Source organism: Phoenix dactylifera, chromosome 10, assembly GCF_051530095.1.
Source record: "Phoenix dactylifera cultivar Ajwa chromosome 10, Ajwa_hap1_PhDact_Kaust_v1.1, whole genome shotgun sequence".
Taxonomy (NCBI): Eukaryota; Viridiplantae; Streptophyta; class Magnoliopsida; order Arecales; family Arecaceae; genus Phoenix; species Phoenix dactylifera.
Window position 1 is genome coordinate 32209877 of NC_143199.1, and position 19240 is coordinate 32229116.

General features: G+C 38.9%; 1 protein-coding gene across 3 annotated transcripts; it reads right to left on the reverse strand.

The window, feature by feature from the left end:
* Nucleotides 1-576: 576 nt before the first annotated feature.
* Nucleotides 577-12578, reverse strand: PMP (putative type 1 membrane protein). 3 transcript variants are annotated; one of them, XR_604057.6, is made up of 13 exons: nucleotides 12380-12565; nucleotides 12133-12216; nucleotides 7537-7632; nucleotides 7382-7457; nucleotides 7199-7294; nucleotides 6983-7071; nucleotides 6336-6419; nucleotides 5319-5456; nucleotides 4010-4115; nucleotides 2965-3164; nucleotides 2016-2280; nucleotides 1055-1842; nucleotides 577-908 (listed from the first exon to the last, which is right to left on the reverse strand). XR_604057.6 is itself a non-coding variant. In XM_008791212.6 (11 exons), exons 1-11 carry the CDS (start codon nucleotides 12446-12448, stop codon nucleotides 2212-2214), a joined length of 1107 nt encoding a protein of 368 aa, XP_008789434.4. In that variant the 5' UTR covers nucleotides 12449-12578; the 3' UTR covers nucleotides 1871-2211. The 3 variants fall into 3 exon arrangements, 1 of the variants encoding a protein (XP_008789434.4); XR_015969530.2 differs by having other exon boundaries at nucleotides 12133-12262; nucleotides 12380-12525; XM_008791212.6 differs by lacking the exons at nucleotides 577-908; nucleotides 1055-1842 and having other exon boundaries at nucleotides 1871-2280; nucleotides 12380-12578.
* Nucleotides 12579-19240: the final 6662 nt, after the last annotated feature.

A 19240-nucleotide genomic window follows, 5' to 3' on the forward strand; every position in this document is an offset into this window, starting at 1 on the left:
GGGTTGATATGAATCGTGTCCTAAGAAACTGTTCAATATACGAATTCAGCAGAAATTTCAGTCTAATAATTAATTGAATGGCTGAGTGATGGACTCGCATGACTTCTACTCCTATGCCTGTGATGGACATGAATCATGAGGTAACCAGCTTATAAAATAGAGAGTCCAAAGGTGTTTATTGGCTGGTTGGTGGTCCTTCTTCTCTTCGAATGCTTTCCGTGGATTCTCTACAACATGGTTCAGGGTATAGTTCCTATCCTTGTCCTAAGGTTAATTTATCAGTTCTTGTATTGGCCATCATGTCAGAGGCATTCGTTGGCACTGATCTCATCGTAGGATCTTCATTGGGCCTCCCTGCGAGCTCATGGGGTTGTCCCTCTCATAGTTAGACCTTGCAAACAATAAAAAAAGCCCAACTCGCGGCCGAGGAGTTGACCCTCTCATAAGTTGCAATCCAATGGACATGTAGATCACCATCGAAATTGGCCATGCTTTGATTTCAAGATGGAGCTCATAATTATCCCCATTCAAACCAATTAGGTTGTCAATGCTCATGCTCTGATCATATTAAGTATACAGACGATAAAATTACTATTAATTATTACATATATTATATAATATACAAGATGAACTTAGATGTAGCTGGGTTAGCGTTTGCTCAATGCTACAGAGTAATAATAATAGCGACTCCTCTCAATGATTCACCAGTAGATCTCAACAACCAAATAGATGTCATTGATGGACACATTGAAAAAAAAACACCTACTTTCACATGTACTCCTCAAACCGGCATCATCTAGACTTCTTGCATAAAGGCCCACTGCATTGGCCAAATAGCCTGGATGCAGGTAGACAAGGGAGCGGTAGTGTCCATCAACTGTCCATGCTTCTGGGTCTCAAACCAGTACCTGCATGTAAAAAGGGGAGATAAAAAAGGAAAATCTCTGAATACACTTTTGGGAGAACATAATATGGGGCGCCAATCTGTTGGCTATCTGGTTAACGCAATGTTTGGAGTTAAATAGAGTTGATGCAAGAGGAAAAAGAAAGCCACCTGAAGGAAGACAATTCTGTGGACAAAGGATCCAAGTTCGCAACCTAGCAACAAGGCTGCAGCATTCAAAGTCGAAATGCACATCCATGCGTGCTGATGTTATTTTATGCGTCTACCTTATTGTATAATGGGCAAAGCTTTGCAGCTGGATGACAAATGTTTTCTTTTTTGTTTTTTGTTCCTCCACCATCTTTGGGCTTCGCTATGACCTGGAGTCTGGACTTCTCCATAATTGCTTACAGTCCTGATGCAACGGAAGGAAGCAGAAGCAGAGGCCATCTGTCCCTATTATAGTAACAAATACAAAGAAAATCTAAAGGCGTGGATGACCGACTCTACCATAGATTTAGAAGTATTCCCATCTTTATAAAGTATATTCCTCTCTATCCAGTTTTTGCTCCATCTGGAGATAGAGGAACAAGAGAAGTGCATAGGCCAGCCAAAAAAGGGAGCACATATATCAAGTTACATAAAACTTTTAAACTGCATTTAGAATACCAGTTTACCAAGTCATTGATTGTTATAAACTTATACCAAGTGGTTTAGGTTCAAATCCATTCAAATGCTGTAAGATCTCTGGATAAGTCGTGCCTCAACAGTTTAGTCATCTAAAGCAGACTAATATTTGCCCATCCTCCACTAGGCTTTACTATACTTGAATCATTCAAATTGGCTGCCAGGATAGAAGCTAAATACCCACTCGATTCAAACTTCAGCAGAACTTTCCTGGACAACCGCAATGATGGATGCTGACTCACCACGTCCCAAACTTTCTCAAGGAAGGCTTCCTGGTTCAGAACTATCATCCAATCAGTATTATCAAAAGCAATCTGGTCATAAAATTTTCATAGAGTTCCATGATAAATGAGCAAGAAAAATACAAATGACAGCATGTTTACAGAACTGAGGCTATAGTAGCTGTAATTGCTCAAAATATTCAGAATCTCAAAAAAAAACTTACATTGACCGAATACAACGACTCAAAGCATTCCACTCAATGGTGCATTCACAGATAAATAAGAGTGGGATACGCAATAGGAAAATGATTGTCTATTTTTGCACGGCCAAGCCAAGGACAAGTCTATGGAAACCCTCAATCACAGCATGGCCCATAAACCTGTCGCTAGTTGCTTCCAGAGCACAGTCCTCTTAAGGAATCAGTCAAGCTTGACATTGGAATAGAGAAGGGTGTCCCTCGTAAGCGGCATGTTCAGTAGAAGGTAGACCTGAAAGGCCAAAGACAATAATATATCAGCATCCAGAACTCCTGAGAAATTTGCAGGGGAAAACTTTTGAAATTAGTCAGAAACTGTAAGAATCTCCAAAATACAACACGTATAGTCATTTTTGTGAAAATATGACTTCAGATGCTCAGGTTTGATATAGCAGATCCAGCCCTTGTAAAGAAAAAAAAGGCGTAGTCTTGAGCAACAATCAGCAGTTCTAATCAATAATTTATACTGAATAAAGAAATTTCATTTTAATTCCAGCTAAGTTAAAAAGTATTAGATTTTAGCATTGAGGAGATTTCTCCAGTGATTATCTTGCAGTAAATGAAGGCGGCACTCCAATTTCACTATATAAAACATGGAAACCGATGCTTGATCCAAAGAAGATACAGCGTTAGCCATATAATAGGAAATAATAATCGTCAATTTCATAAAAGATTTTTCTTTAAGTCCGAGATAACTAGTTTAGATGAAAACTAGTTTAAAGTGACAATATGTTAGGGGGGAGGAGGGTACACTCCTGAAATAATGAGTAGCAATTGAGCTTATTCTTGTCAAAAAAGAACCACCACTGCATCATGCATTCAGAACCTTCAGAATTAAATGCAAGGGGGAACCCAAAAGTGCTGTAAAATTTTTTTCCTTCAAATATAACTAAAAGCTATGATTAATGGTCCTCACCCCAATAATAGTTGACACAAGAAGGATGACTCCAGTTATCCAGGCCAAACTTCGCCTGACCAGTAACACCTCTGAAGTGGTTCCATTAGTTGCTTTTACTTCTTTTAACCATCGTGAAACCCGTGCTGAAAATGTCACATCTAACATCGCTCCTGAGTGGGAGGGCTCCACATTTGACACGATAACTCCAACAATTTTCCCTATAGCAGTAAAAGATTTATAGAAAACAAGAAAACAGGAGAATAGGAATGAGAGGTATTACACAGTTATGACTCCATCGCAAGTCAACTAAAGAGCAATATTCGGTTCAATTAAGGGTAGAAAATGGCCAAGATGCTTTTTCTTAAGCAAAAAATAACATAGCAAAACTAGTTTCTGCTAGAAATCAAAATAAAGGTTGGAAAATGTCTGAAAGCACAAATAAGCGAGAAATACATAAAAAAGAAGCATATGAATAACGGCATTAATAAATTCAAAAGAAAATCAAAATTAACTCACATAGTTTGCAATAGCTCGCAACCTTATCAATTTTACTAAGAAGAAAAAAAGGAGCATATTCTCATCAACATATTAATCAGATAAATGCTTTATATGGAAAAGCATTGAATTTATGAAGAATAATAAAATTCAGGCTAAAAAACTATGCCTAGATCCAAAATTCAACAAGCATCACTGTAGAAAAATGATTTACATTCAGTCATATGAAGATATAGTAAGTTAGCTCTACGATGGACTGCTGCCTTTCATATATGCAGATGCTAATGCATCGATTTATGAAAAAAGTTTGCTGACAAAATAGTTTCCCAAGCTGTGAAGAGTTTGGGCATTGCTTTCTAATATAAGGGTGTGTAGCATTTACAGGCTGCATTTGTCATTATGTTGTTTAACTAAGAAAAGGACCTTAGATTCTGCAGCCAATGTTATGGAAACCCAACAAAGCAGTAGGAAAAACCTACAGAATTTTGCAGGTGCCCTGATATGTTTACCGTATGGCGCATGAGCAGAAGTCCAAATGTAAATCTGCAGGGCTACAAAAACCACTTACCTCTATAAGATGTTTGTAGCAAATCAAACAGCTTGGCAAGAATTGTCTGAAACAACTCTACTCCATGCTGAGTAATGTCTCCTGGACCATATTCCTCTTCCAGCACCTGTACGAATTTCATCAATTTGTCAGCACATACATCATAAAAAGCAGCATGAAATTTTTCAGCATATAGATATCACATACCAAAAGAGAATATTATGGAAGTTCAGTGCTAATAATGAAGTGCTTTAAAAAACACCAGCATGTTATGTTGATATAACTGACCAACCCACCTAAAAGGCGATTTTCTTTTACTAATAAGATATGAGAGTTAAGAAATGATAGATGTCGCTGGACAAATCAGGGGAAAAAAAGGGCCCCAACAAATGGTGGGCCATTTTTGGGCCGCAACAAAACTGAGGCACGGACTAAGTTTACAATAAACAGCATATAACAGACTATTATTTTGTCACTAAAAAAGTGCTCTAAATTCAATTTCATTGATACCGCCATATAAATAAGCCAGACAAAAGAAAAACTTCATCCATTTATTGAAACCAAATAAGCATAAAAACACTGCTGATGAAAGGTTTGGATCTGGGAAAAAGCTAATCGGAGGTTAAAACCAGAAAGGGAGTTCTAGCTGCTGATATCGGAGCAAGTCATCACCAATGAGATCTGAATTAAAAAATTAGAAATAGTTAGGAAGAAGCAGGGGAGTCGCTGAGTTAAAAGGAAGTGAATAATTAAAGGCAAACACTTCAGAGTGAAGAATTTTTAAAGCAAACAAGAATAAATAAATAAATAGAGGGACAATTATTCGGTCAAAATGCAATCTCAAATTCCTCAAGATAAGCACAGAGTCAGATTTCAATCCCAACTCAGAGTCACCCGGAGATGGGACCGCAGGGATGGACTTCCCCCCAAGAAATGTAAGATAAACCATAGTAAGAAAACTTTTAATGAGTGATCAGCAACAACTGACTCAGATGTATTGGTGTTTGATTTTCAAAGTCCAATGACAGCACGAGCTTGACAAGGGATTCATGGTAATATTCTGCTACACTAGACATTGCCAGTAAATTAATGCAATAAACATCACTAAGCCAGTGTTCACTTATGGTAGGCTACATTACTCATAAACAATACTCAAGAAAATTACACAAATATACATTGACAAAATCTCTTGGCTAAAAGTAATATTAAAATGATGAAGCCTCAGTTTTGACACCAAATTGCATGAAATATGTGCTAATATGATATGATCCATGATATCAAGACCATAAATAGCACTAAGAATAATTTCTAAAAGAAAAATTGAAATCACCTCAATGCCTGTGAAATGGCCTATCAATAATTCTGCAGGGCTCGCGCTGCTACCAGCCAAATCTTCATGAATCTCCACTGCTTTCTTGATACTTCTAAACAGGGATACTAGACTAGATGCATAATGCAGGTCTGCTTTCTGCAAGACATTAGCACTCAACCTGTCAACAACTAAAAACTGCATACTTGTATAGGTGATGTCACCAAGAGAAAATCACCTAACCTTTAAACATAACCTGTATACATGTCCTTTATTTAATGGACCAGAAAACAGATCATATAGCATATTACTCAAAACATCATTCTAGATGCTCTTGGAGGAAAAAAATGGAAGGACAACAAAGTTCAGTGGCAGGAAGGATAACTTCCGTGATAATTGTTTACTGATCATCATCATTAACATTATCTAGTCATGCACTATACAGTTGCAAAATGAAATTTTTGCTAACAAGATATATAGTACATCATGATCTATGGCAAGATGTTCAATTTGATACTCCACACTGTTCATTGCTATATACTCTTGTAAGATGCAAGTGGGCCACAATTCAATTGGCTAGATACTTTCTGATCATGGATCAGAACGAATCAGTGGTCTTCCAACTAAAAAAAATTCAAATCACTTGAAGCATAATTAGAAAGTCTATGTGACATTCATTTTTGTTTTTAAGCATTTTGAGAATGTTGATTATGATTAGAAGTGTAGGGAACTACTGCTGCTGATCTCTATAAATAAGGACGCGTATATGTCTACCATATATAAGAGTGAAAACATGTGTGAAGACAATTACTACTGTCCATCTCTATAAATAAACATTCTCTTTTAGTAGATACACCCCTCTTAATTGTATTCAATAAAAAAAAAAACCTTAAAGAGACAAAAACAAGATAAGGACGTCCACCAAAAAAATGGAAGCATGTTCATCAATTCACATTAATTAGAAAATCTGACAGCAGAAGGCTAAGCATTGCACTCGTGCCCACACACTCATATAGAAGAGGGGAAGTTAAGGTGGACCTTTGAAAGATCCAGCTTCAAAGTGCTACCACTCGGCAAAGGAACACTCAATTCTCCATCTAGGGATCCCCCCAGCCAGCTTGCCTGCACAAATTGATATGTTGTTAAGTGAAATCAAGACAACAATCCTAATAATATAAAAGAGGCTATATTTCCCAACTTTTCAATTCCCATAATAAGCCTCATAACGTTTCTCCCTTAAACATGTAAACTATACTAAACTTCTACAAAGAAATGGGATTCTAACATTGTTAGACTCTCAGAAAGAGTCTAGGGGAAAAGTCTCTTCAAGTTGGGATTTCTATGATTCTATGCATAATAAGGGTCCCACATCATCCAAAGTCCAAATTCATAATAATTTGTTGGCTGTAGCAAATCTCAATAATTTATCTAGATTAAAAATAATAAATTGTAAACAACTTAAATAATAATAATAAATTATCTAGATAAAAATAGACAATAAATCTTAAACAATTTCATGAAGTAGGCATATCAGTTCTAATCCACATTTAATTTTTTTTTTAAACTTACACATCTAAAATCCTTAGCAACCACGGCATTTGCACGTGATTGTGACTAGTTATTTCAAAAGGAGATTGGAATACACAATGACTTATAAACTTGTATAAGTGAAGCATTGAGCTTACAAGATTGCTGAGCTCCTTATCAACACAAGCAGCATTACACTCAACATTTAAAGGGTCATCCAAAGGAACAACAGAAACTTCATCCTCACCTGCAAAAAGTTCAAGGTCATCATAACATCATCTTTTTAAGCGTAATAAATATGTTAAAAAGAAGAAAAATAACAATAGCATTTGTATGTGCTTTACTTGAAAACTACTTAAGAAGGATTCACTAACCTGGAAGTTGAATTTCAGCTTTACTTGAACCAATAACCCTACTTTTGAAGACACTACCCACTTGGGTGTTTAAGTAGTCAGCAGACAGCAGTCGCCCTGCAAGTGGAACATCATAAGTCATGTAAACTAAAAAGAGGTAAATAACCACACATTTTGGACATTGATTAAGTTGAAAAGACTGACCGTCAACTCCCTTAACTTCTAGAATCATAACAGCATGAGGCCTGTCAAATGGATTGGCAGCTAGAACCTCATTTAGCTGTGAAAAAAATGGCCCAAATTGTGAGAGCTTTAATGGTAATAAAATTATGTGTGAAAAGGTTTGCTTCGCTGTGCACCTTATATGAAGAATCAGCAGGAAGCGAGGAAGGTGGTGCAAAACCAAGCAAGACTGATATGACTGCCGCAACTTCATATAATGACATTGAACTGGTCTGTGACAATCCAAGAATTCCATGATCAGGTTATGTAATGTATTAACATGGGGTAAAGAAACCACAATGATGTCTTCAAAATTTCCCAGATGCCCATATAAATAGTGAAAGTGTAGTTTAGCAATAATAAATAATGTGAAATTCCTCGTCCAACACAAGCATGTGATAAAAAGATAATAGAGACTATCTAAAACAATTCTTCTAATTCCAATCGATATTGCAAATATATCACCAATATTTTTCTGCCTTATCAGAGCTTTGCAATCTGTATTCTTGAAGAATTGTTAAAACCAGATGTTTTACATATTTGGACTCAAACAAAAACCTACATCTTCTTGTAAGACAAATACACATTAGACTAGGTAAAAGAACTGGAGAAAAAAATATAGTTGAGGAAAAGGTAGTTTTTTAGATCCCAATGTTTTTCTCCTTCTGGCAATCTGTAAAAGATGACAAGAGGAAACCATCTCATGCAACAAACACAAGGACAGAGCTCATATACATCCTACTAAGTCCTTTTCTTCCTTGAGTTATGATGGTTCAATCTACAAATTGCTGCATATCTAATTTTGGCAAGGCAGTGGACTGACGTGAGGTTGGTCTGCATGTTTGACGCTTTTGTTCATTAAATTAGAACCACTATGTGGATACCCAGGGCCTCTGAGATGTATATCACAAATGCTGGGGAATCCATATGTTGGGCTGAGCATCCATCTCCATCTTCCAGTAAACTAGACTATAACAAAATCCCTCAAAAGAACTTTTGATATTGTGGAGTGATTGATTAAAACCCCATTTGATTTTGATGAGCTCAAAGCATTTGAGTATATCTTTCGATTACTAATGAATTCAATTGAGTGTTTCAGTGAAAATCCTGTCTAAGTGTCCCAAGACTTGGTTCATAATTTTTGGATAAGTTAAGGAGTCTGTTTGAACCAATGTCTGAGACTCGAGTCGACTCCCGAGTATCACGAGTCGACTCCAAGCGTATCAAGTTCACTGGCACGAGCTCGAGTCGACTCCAGATAAGTACGAGTCGACTCCGACTGAGAACAGACAGAAGGACAGAAAGCTTCAACTCAGAACCTGTCAGCGAGTCGACTCTCGAAGTGCGCGAGTCGACTCCGATGTTCACCGAGTCGACTCCAAGGAAGTAAGAGTCGACTCCAAGCAGTCACAGGCAGAAAAGTCAGCGAACAGTTTTCGGGTCTGAGATTCGAGTCGACTCCAGTGGAACGCGAGTCGACTCCGATAGGTGGCAAGTCGACTCCAGAGAAAGCAAGAGTCGACTCTCAGCGGTACACAAAGAAAAAGTCAGAGAGCATTTTATGGACTCTGAGATTCGAGTCGACTCCCGCAATACGCGAGTCGACTCCAAGACACCGCGACCCCAAGACAGACAGAAAACCAAGTTACTGCTTCTGAGATTCGAGTCGACTCCCAGACAGCTCGAGTCGACTCCAAGACAGCTTCACGTCAAAAGGCAGAAGACCATCTTTCGGAAACTGAGAGCCGAGTCGACTCCAAGGAAGTTCGAGTCGACTCCAAGACTGGACGAGCCAAAAGACAGAGGATCGGGAGTTCGGGCTCTGAGATTCGAGTCGACTCCCAGGACAGTCGAGTCGACTCGAGTGGACAAAATTCAAAATTGGATCCACGGACTTCAGTGGATGAGCCGACTCCAAAATTGCCAAGTCAGCTTCAGAAGTTGACGAGTCGACTCCAGGTCAAGACGAGTCGACTCCCAGTCGTCAAGGCAACTTTAATTCAAATTTGGAACAGTTGCCGAGTCGACTCCGGAAAAGCTTGAGTCGACTCCCGCTACAGCCGAGTCGACTCCTGATCGCGCGAGTCGACTCCAACCCACCAACGGTCATATTGTCAGGCTGCGCAGAGTGTTCAGAACGGGCAGAAAAAGCACTCTAACGGCTAGTTTCCGTGGGGGTTGGCTTAAATAGCCACAGAGGACTGTAGCAAGGCAGAGAACAACCATTCCACTCCAACTAATCAAGCATTCAAGCTCTGCAACGTGCTCTTCAACGAAAAAGAGGAAGATCTGCATTTACTGCTTCCAACTACATCTTCCCAGCAATTAAAGCCTCCTTCTCCTGCATTCAAGTCGACTACTCTTTCTAGAGGAGACCAGAAGTTTAAGAAGCCATTCCTCATCTCCAATCTAAAAGCGTTTGAGGCTTCTTAACTTCATTTATTGTTCATATTGTTTTCATCTGCTTTTTGAGAAGCTCATTTTCTGTTTTCTTTCTACAACTTGTATTTACTTGGTTCAATCGGGGATTGAATCAAGGGGATTGTGGTTGGTTGGTGAGCCGAGTTAAAACCAACGTGTGTAAGGGTTTGATTGTGATCCCGAGAAAACAATCGGGGTGGTTCTAGTCGGTGAGCCTGGGAAAACCGACCGAGTTCGTTGTGAGCTCGTAAAACAACAAGTTTGGTTGTGAGCTTGGAAAACAACCGGCTGTAATCCAAGGGGGTTATAGTGAATTCCCAAGTGAGACTTGGGGAGTGGACGTAGGAGCAAGGGTTAGCTCCGAACCACTATAAAACCTTGTATTTGTGTTGGATTGTCTCTCTTCTTCTTCCCCTCACATCACTCACAGCACTTAGCATTAATTAAATAACTTGCAATAGTTTTTAATTAATCAACCACATCGTTTTAATTATTCAAATTATTTTAAAACCCAATTCACCCCCCCCTCTTGGGTTGTCTATCTGGGCAACAGATATGTAATCTTGAATTTCTAATTTATAAACAATTCTTGCATGTGATTATTTCAAAATTTAGGTATAAGTAAGTCCCTCTTTACATATCTATAACATGAGGTTTCATTAGTAGAGGAAATGAAAAGGTTTGCATACAACCCCGACCTAACTTGAGGCCTCCAGCTCCCCAGCCTTTAGCAGCGGGTGGTGGGTGGGGAATCTATGCCTAGAATTACTCGCACACCCTGTAATTAAATTAAATGTGCAACAAATCACCCCTAAGGTTATTCCTTGAACTTCCTCACATCTGTTAAGCCTTCTGAAACAATTCTTTGAAGAATGTTCTGAAGAAGAAATCATATAAAAGTTAGTAGAGTAACTCCTTAGCAAGTCATCTGCTATCCAGTACCCAGGGGCGGCCCAATACATTTGGGGGCCTAAGGCGAATCCAAATGAGGCCTCTTTTTTTTAATAATAATTTTTTTTAATAAATATAAAATACTTAAAAAAAATGATATGGGAATGGATAGCTATCAAGTACACTATTTCAACAAAGATACATGAATCTAACAAATAGATAAGAAGCCTTTTCAATCTAATATAATTCTTAAATGAAAGCACATAAAAGTAATTTCTCTAAAAAAGGGGCCATGAAACTGATTAAATAACTGAGATAATGCTTGGCAATACTGTTTACCATGTCAAGCAAGAGCCGAATAGGAAAAGGTCATCCCATGGCACTTCATGGTCAAGGTAAAGAAAAGAATTTGTTCAGAAAGGAACCTCTCTATAAGAGAAAGTAGGGGCATTATGGGAAATTCACTCCATCTAATTAATAAAAGTCCCATCCCACCATCTCCCCTTCAAGTGAGTACCCAAGCAGCAACTCCAACATCACAGCATAGCAGCCATTCAACCCCCTCCCTCCTTTTCTCTCTCTACCACCCAAGAGGGGACAAGAAACCGAGAGGAGAAAATTAAAAGAATCTCCACCCTCCAAGAAGTCCATCTCCAATCCCCCTATCTTTCTTCCCGATGGCCCAGCTGGATCAGGAGTAATGTGAGGGAAGGAAAACCAAGACCAAAACCAAAAAAGAGAAGGGATGAAAGATAAGAGTGGCTTCAGGCGTGTATCAAGCCAACCAAATCCCTCTCTCTCTCTCTCTCTCTCCACCCAAAACAAAACTACCGTCCCCAACTTCCCAAATTGCCCCTCTGCAGGCCAGGGAACTCTCCACCTCCCTTCCATCAAGGGGGAAGACTCGTAGCCAGCTCCTGTTCCCATTTTACATGGGGCCTTTGCTTCTTTTTGGTCACGGTCAGACACAGAAACTTTCCTCTCTCTCCCTCTCTCAATCTCTTAGCTTCCTTCGCCTCCTGGAGGCCTTCTATTGGCCCGAGGCCTTAGGCGACCGCCTCGATCGCCTAAGGCTCGGGCCGGCCCTGCCAGTACCATAGCAATTATTAATTATAGCAAAATCCAACATATATCAAATTTGAAAAGTCCCAAAGCCGATACCATCTGATATATTCCACACAGCTTTCTGTAACCAAGGTTTCAATTATTTCTTAGAGTCTAATCTTATAAAACATTCATTTATATTATCGCACGTATCTATTCAACTTCCTGAGATTGAAGGTTTGAAAACCAAAAGGAAAAAATGATTTAACACGTTCAAAGCCCTGCTTAAAACAGGTAGCCCAGAAATCCTGGAAAGATAAATCTTTTAAACAAAACGAAGAGCAAGTTCACAAAGAGCAAGAGATCTTGAAAATCACCTCGTCTGCAGCATCCACTGGCCGATTCCGAATATACCTTTGAGAAGCGCCATCAAGAAAGAAGACCGAAGGGCTACTCTCCGCCTGGACGAACAAATACACACTAGATTGAGCAAGATTACGACACGATCTAGCGACAAATCCACGAAATCGAATGGAAAATGTTAAAATCTAAAACGGCCATCAAGTTACCGAAATCTTTTGGTCAGTGAGATGGGGAGGAAAAGAGACGGGAGAGGAAACAAACCCTGGCTTGAAGGCAGAGGAAGGACATCAAGATTAAAATATTAAGCTTCGCAACATCACGGATATCCATGGCGGAAGGGATCGGAGAGAGAATTTAGGGTTTCTGGCTCGGGCTCGCGTGGCGCGAGGGAGGATCTCCGGACAGGTGAGAAGCTAGAGAAGAAAATGGTGGTAGACAATATGGGGGATTTCGTTATCCTGTGCCGCAGGAACACCAGAAAAGGCGTGCTTTAGATGGTAAGCGTCAGGCGGCCAAGATTTTTTCCTCCGTGCGCGCTCGGGCATAGAAAGCTTCTATGCGGACGAGCAGTCATCCGTCCAAGATTTCTGTAAACAGATCCCGTCCGTCCATTCTATTTATTGGTCGCTGCGATGACAGACGGAATGACTTCATGAGAAAAACGTCCGCGTGATTAAATTAGGCCTGGGTCTAAGGCAGCGGAGAGGACCTACTTTATGAGGCCGAGGTTCTCGGCAAGAATGTAAGTTTTCTTAAGATAAATTTCGATGGTAATGTTAAGATGGATGGTTATTGCAGTGTTGGTTTTATGATTAAGTGTTCGACAGGCCAGACTCGTGACAACTGGAGGACGACAGATCTTCGATAAGTCTGCCGTAGGTGTTGAGATCAGAGCTGCCTGAAAGGGTGTCTCCTATGCAAGATGGATGCCGAGGGCGGATCGTATCATCCTTGAGGAGATCCAGAGTCTGGAGAGTGCTGTCAGAAAGATGAGATTGCTCCATGACATTTGTCGTCTCTTAGGCGAATGCGGCACCTCTCGGGCAACCCATGTGTTTAGAGAGGCCAATAGTGTGGCGGATTGGGTGGCGTCTTATGCGGCTCATCGCTTTGGAGATTTTATCTAAGAGAACTATTATTCTATTTTAACTTCACTGCATTGTCTTTTATTGTCTGATTCCTCGGGCTGTACTCACACCCGTTGTGTCATGTGTGTAAGCCGCCGATACTAAAAAAAAAAAAGCCAATTCATAGGCTCAACTGTGCAAGTCGACCTTAGGTTACCGCAGATTCCCCTTGTTTGCGTGATCTGATCAGCCTCTACCAACGGTCTATTGCCGAGTCAAATAATGTGAAGAAATATACCGATATGTTTTTTTTTTTGAGATTTCATAAATATGACTATACCCCAAGGAAAAATTAGTGGTTTTTGTCATCAAATATTATAAAGCTTTTCTCCAATGCTGCTGCATGATTTTGATAGGATAAGGTACTATTTTCGCATTATCAACATAATATCGTATTATCAATGTGAAACAGAATAGCTTATACTGATATACAATCATTGAATGCTAAATGACTATCTTTATATAATATGTATAATTATATTTATTATTGTATATAATTCCGAATGCAAGTGTTTCCCGATATAACTTAAGAAAAGGAAATTTTTTTGTATGGATGAGCGTCGAAATTCAGCTTCCTTTAGGTTGTTGCTTTATAATGTGCATTATACTGAAAAAGAGTGTTTCAAGGTTTGTTCATTACATGTACATGTATTTTAATTGACATGCATGCCATAGCTTGAACAGGTGGAAGAGTGACATGGAATATTATTTTTATTCGTTAAATCTAGCAATCGTATCAAGACATCCATAACAGATATTCATAAAATAGTGCCACCGAACATTTCATCAATAAAGACCACCATTTGAATCGATTAGATACGGGGACTCGCAACAAGTGGTTCCACCTAAACTTTGGTGCAATCATGGTCGCATCAGAATTTTTGTTGTTTGTCTTCTAAGTTTCTGCAGACTTGTCAAAATGTGCATTCCTTTTTCAGAAGTTTATTGATGGAATGCTTGGGAAGTTACATGGAGATGATAGAACCTTACACAATATTAATAGATCAGGAAGGCTGAACTCTATGCAAACTTGCTGTTCTTCCCTAGATATGGTTCTCTTGGGTATCAAGTAAAGCCTCGGCATTTCTTATCTGAAATGTGCATGACCTAGAATCAGCATATTTCAATGCCTATCCTAGTAATATAGTGCCTCACAAGTCAAGATTTGCAAACTCATTGTTTTTGGATGTTGGAATTGTGAATCAAGAACAACGTAAAACTAATCATTCAGCGCACTTAGGTTATAATGAATAGCCTTTAACATCAATTTGCATGATTTAATAAATTGCAGAATTTTGCCTGGTATTAAAGAGGTATGTCAACAGGATTATTGTTAATAACTTAAATACTTTTTTCTGGTCAAAAAGACTGATTAAATGAAGAGGTATTGTGATAAAAAGAATGAAGAAGTTGATCCTTTTGTAATATTGCCTATAGAATTCGGCATCCCTACTGCTCTATTCTTCCCATTGATCAATTAACTTGTACGTAGTTGTTATGCAAATTTTATGCTTAAGGTGTGGTTAATCAGTGAATATAAAATTTGGATTTTTCTTACATAGAAAATATCTGCAAGTTAGATTTCATGCACAAATATGCCTGTTTGGCAATATATCTGCTATCTGAAGTGTATGCCAAGATCACACTAATATTTTCCATCTTCTGGTTCCAGAACTGGATGCTGTTATGACAATAAACTTCTGACTCGGCATGGAGTTGACATTCTGGAAGATCTGGTGATTCTGTTGGCAGAGGAATCACAAGCATTTATCTTAAGCTTATTTCTATTGACTGTGGCCTGTCCAGTGAGATTAGTGGCTAGGGCTTAAGTTTATGTTCTCTGTATGCCAGATCGCTTCAAAGATTAAGAAACGAGGAAAGGCGACTAAAATTGCTTTCTTAACAAATTTTGCCATCAATTTACTTGTTGAGACATCCATAGAACAACTTAGATCTTGGATTTGTTTTAGATGTTATAGTTATGTGACATCGTCATGCGTGTCTTTGGAATGTGCATGGTGAATTATGGAGATCTAATCTTTCGGAAACTTGTTGAACAATGTATATACCACAATATATACCACAAAAAATACTGCAAAATACGGACAATGATTCATCGAGAATCCCACGGTCTGATGCAAACACTATGGGTGATGTCTTCTTTCATGGAGAAAGATAAAATAATGTGTCATTAAAGAACATAAAAAAACTAAAGCAGTTATTTGGTTTAGTCTCATCATCTCTACCATGTGGTATAAAGAATGGAAGTAGGCCTAAGGTGTGTCAGCTGATATGAGGCATTGAAGTATTTATCTGGAGCAAAATAGAGGATTATTCTCTTATAAGATGGTGCTGATTTAATTGATTTATTCACCAAAATGAATTGTTCTGACTCATCTATGGGTAGGCTTTTTTTTCTCCCTTTTTTTTTGCCGTCTCTTTTTGTAGTTTTAATTATTTGCATAAACTAAACTTGGAGACAAAAGAAAGAAGCAGCAGCATGAGGAGGTGACTTATCACTGATCAGTGCAGCAGAGCAATCTGCTTGGGTGTTATTTCTCATTGTGTCATGTACCAGATATTGATGGTCCTAATTAGTTACTTTATGGATTGTGTGAAACATTCACTGCCTTGTTCCTTGATGGTATCATTGGCCTCTTTTATTTGGCCTCTTGCACAACTGTTGTAGCTTTTGCCATGTACATAATAGGGCATCTGCATGCGTGCACATGTGCATGATGTCATGGATGTTGCATTATTTAAGTTGATGCATCTCTTATTTTGATATTTGCTGCCTGATCTCTGATCCTGGTTTACAGGTGGAACTGAAACAGTGTGTTCAGCAAAACTCTCAGTCGGTTGTCACAGTGTATGAGGACCGATTTTAGGTAGATGTCTTCGGGAAGAAACAGCTAGAGGACTCAGTTGAGAGTCAAAATGAGAAGTATATTTGATGAAACAAATTTGATTTCAGAAAGTTAACAGGACCATCCTTGTTGCATTGTGTCCAGATCAGCCCATATTCCTTGCCTGACAAACGAACCATGGAGTTGAGAGCCTCGACAGAATGGTATTGTTATCCACTAATGCAGTTCTTATCATATGTTTTGCATACATGATAAGGTTATGTGAGCTTGATGAAATGATACTTCAGACGAAAATTTTCAGCAGGCATTTCAATTGAATGGGCATTTACCTGTGTTTTCCAGGATCTACCTATGGTCATTTCATCTTATAATAAGCCTTTTTCTCTCCCAGTAATCAAATTGTGCGGCAGAAGATTAGATTGGATGGTTTCTTGGAATCTGAGGGTGAAAACATGCAATGTTCATGAACATGAGTTATGGCCGTAGCGGTTCTAGATCCCTCGGATATTTTTTTTTTCTTTTTTTCAGAGCAAGATATCTGCCATGCTGCCCCTTTATCGTACTGGAATATGGAAACCTGCATGAATCCTGTTTCACAGAGTCTCATCTCCAGCTGTATACAATTTCAGTGCGGTAGCTGGAATGCAGCTGTGAATAGTGAGATGGTGGCTTTATCTGCAGCTGAAGGGAGAAACAACTAATGATATTAGGATAGAAAGCCTGCAGCATAGATTAGTCATGCCAAAACTTAAAGCAGCACACATTTTGCATGTTAGCTAGTAGTAAATTAATATTAATACTCAAGAACTTTAAAAAGTGATAAAAGTCCTTATCATTGTCATTATATAAAATTATATTCGCACTATATCATCAATCAGCCTTTTTCTGAAAAGGGCCTTGGGTTTCTGCTTTCTTTTCTGACCATCATTTGACCATTACTATTCCCGAATGACTCTGTTGAACCTACGAGCGCTATATGTGAGAGCAGAGTATGATTGTTATCTCATCCTTCACTTGTAGTATGAAGAATATATCAATGTTATTCCTTGCCAAATTACACTCTTAGTCACCTAAAGATGTGACTTGATATTCCCTCAGAACAAAAGATATTCCATTAGAAAAAGGATGAACCTTTGAAATTTCTTGGGAAAGCCGAAAGTAATGAAGATCGCACTGTTTTCCCTCCAGGATATTGGCTCGAAGCCTGAGCAATGCAGTACACCTCATATCTCTGACGCCCCAGGAAAAGAACACACAGTCGGAACAATACTGTTAGGATAAATTGTCGATAACTCTACAAACCCTTTTTTTCTTGAATAAAGAGGAGTGTTCGCTTCCGGAAGAAAGCAGCCGTGAGACTTACAGTCCGAGCCTAAGCCTTATGCTTAGTAAACAGCACTGGAACAAGGGGAAGGAATAGTCAGTCATTCTAGTCAATCCTGGTTATAGCTAGAGCATCTATATTTCAAGGAAAGGTTTAGTATGATTTATTTCTAGCATATCCTCCCCTTTTTATATTTTATGGACAGAAGAAGCACCGTCAGCTCAAAGTTGTTCCAGAAAAAAATTTAGCCAAATAAAAATAGAAGTAAGTGATGGAATAACTATTCCAAAAGGAATACAATTTCCTTTTTCTACTTTTCCTGATTCCGGAACCAGAAGCAGCCATCATGTGTAACTTTTCTTTTCGCAATGTGTAGCCAGCTGGGTGTCAGCGTGCGGGCTCGCATACACCCCGCTGCGGAGACAGCTCTGGGATCTTTCACCTTGGGTTAAGTGAACAGCCCGTAGAATAGGATGCCTTGCTTTACGTTATCTTTGGAAAAGCATGTCAAATCTGCCTCGGTCAGCTTTTATGCATAGGGTTATCCCACAAGTCCAAACAGCAGACGTCTTCAGCAGCCACCCAATTAAGAAAAAGCTTTCATATTGGGAGACCCCTCCCTACCCTAAAGAATAAAATGGATTGAATGCTTTAGTTGCTTGTGTATCACTTACGCCCACTGGTATCCCAACCATTGGTTTAATTAGAAGCTGCCACTTAGTACTGGTTTGTACTGAAATGATAAAGTAGTTTCCCATTAAGAATTACTATTTGAACTTCCAATTCTGACCTGTTTGCTTAAATGCATGTTTGGCCCAATTTTGGCTCATGGTAAACTAGCTTAGTCTTGTGGGTTGCCCTCAACCCTTTAGATATATTAGCCTTCTTAGGTTGATTTATTCAAGTCGAAACAGCTTCTGCCTAACCCGAACCCTTGTGAAGATATATAAGAATGCTGTTTACATCTTTGAGCCACGAGTCCAGATTTTGAGTTCTTGCTTAGGTCCCGATCAAAAGAATCTAGGTTCCACCCAATTCTCTTGGCCATCCCGAATGTTGAATGCTGTTGGAGTTTTAATTAACAAAAAAAAAAAATTAATTTTTTTATTTTCTAAATTTTAGTTGTTTTAAATATTTTAAAATATTTTTTGTGACGCCTTTTTTTAAAAAAATGCGACTCTTCGAAAGAGAACATTGGTTTCCGAAAAGATTCGGTATTTTCGAAACATTCGAATAGGTATTCTAACCATTTGTTTACGATAAAGGATAACACTGGTTTACTGATACTAAATCATGTATCTGAGAACTATCTTGCTGAAGGATGATACCGTTAGATCATGATGCTTCAATTGTTGGTCTTCATTTGGATCAATATGCCATGAAACGTGCGGCGAATCACCCGGTAAACAATCCTTCAAGTTGTCTATACCCCCAAATTAGCATGCAATCCTTTATGATGACGGCGATGTTCATCCCTCTAATGGAAATATAGGCATCGGAGTCTGGACTCTCTCATTTTAAGAAGACATGTAACACGTCATCTCGTTTAATAAGCCTTAACTGCCCATGAATCCAAAAGTAGAAGAAGTAAGGGGTACACAAGTAACTTCTCCATCCCTGTTTAATGACTCTCTTGTCATATTTTGGATTCAAGGAGCAAGGTTTGGCCTTTTCCGCTTATCTTTACATGTGTTCGTCTGTTCCTGAGGCATTCCTCTTTCCTTTCTTGCTTGAAGGCTCTCTCACTTGGTTGGCTCAAGTGGTTCATGGATATTGATCTCTTGTGGGCTCTTGGGGGAGAATT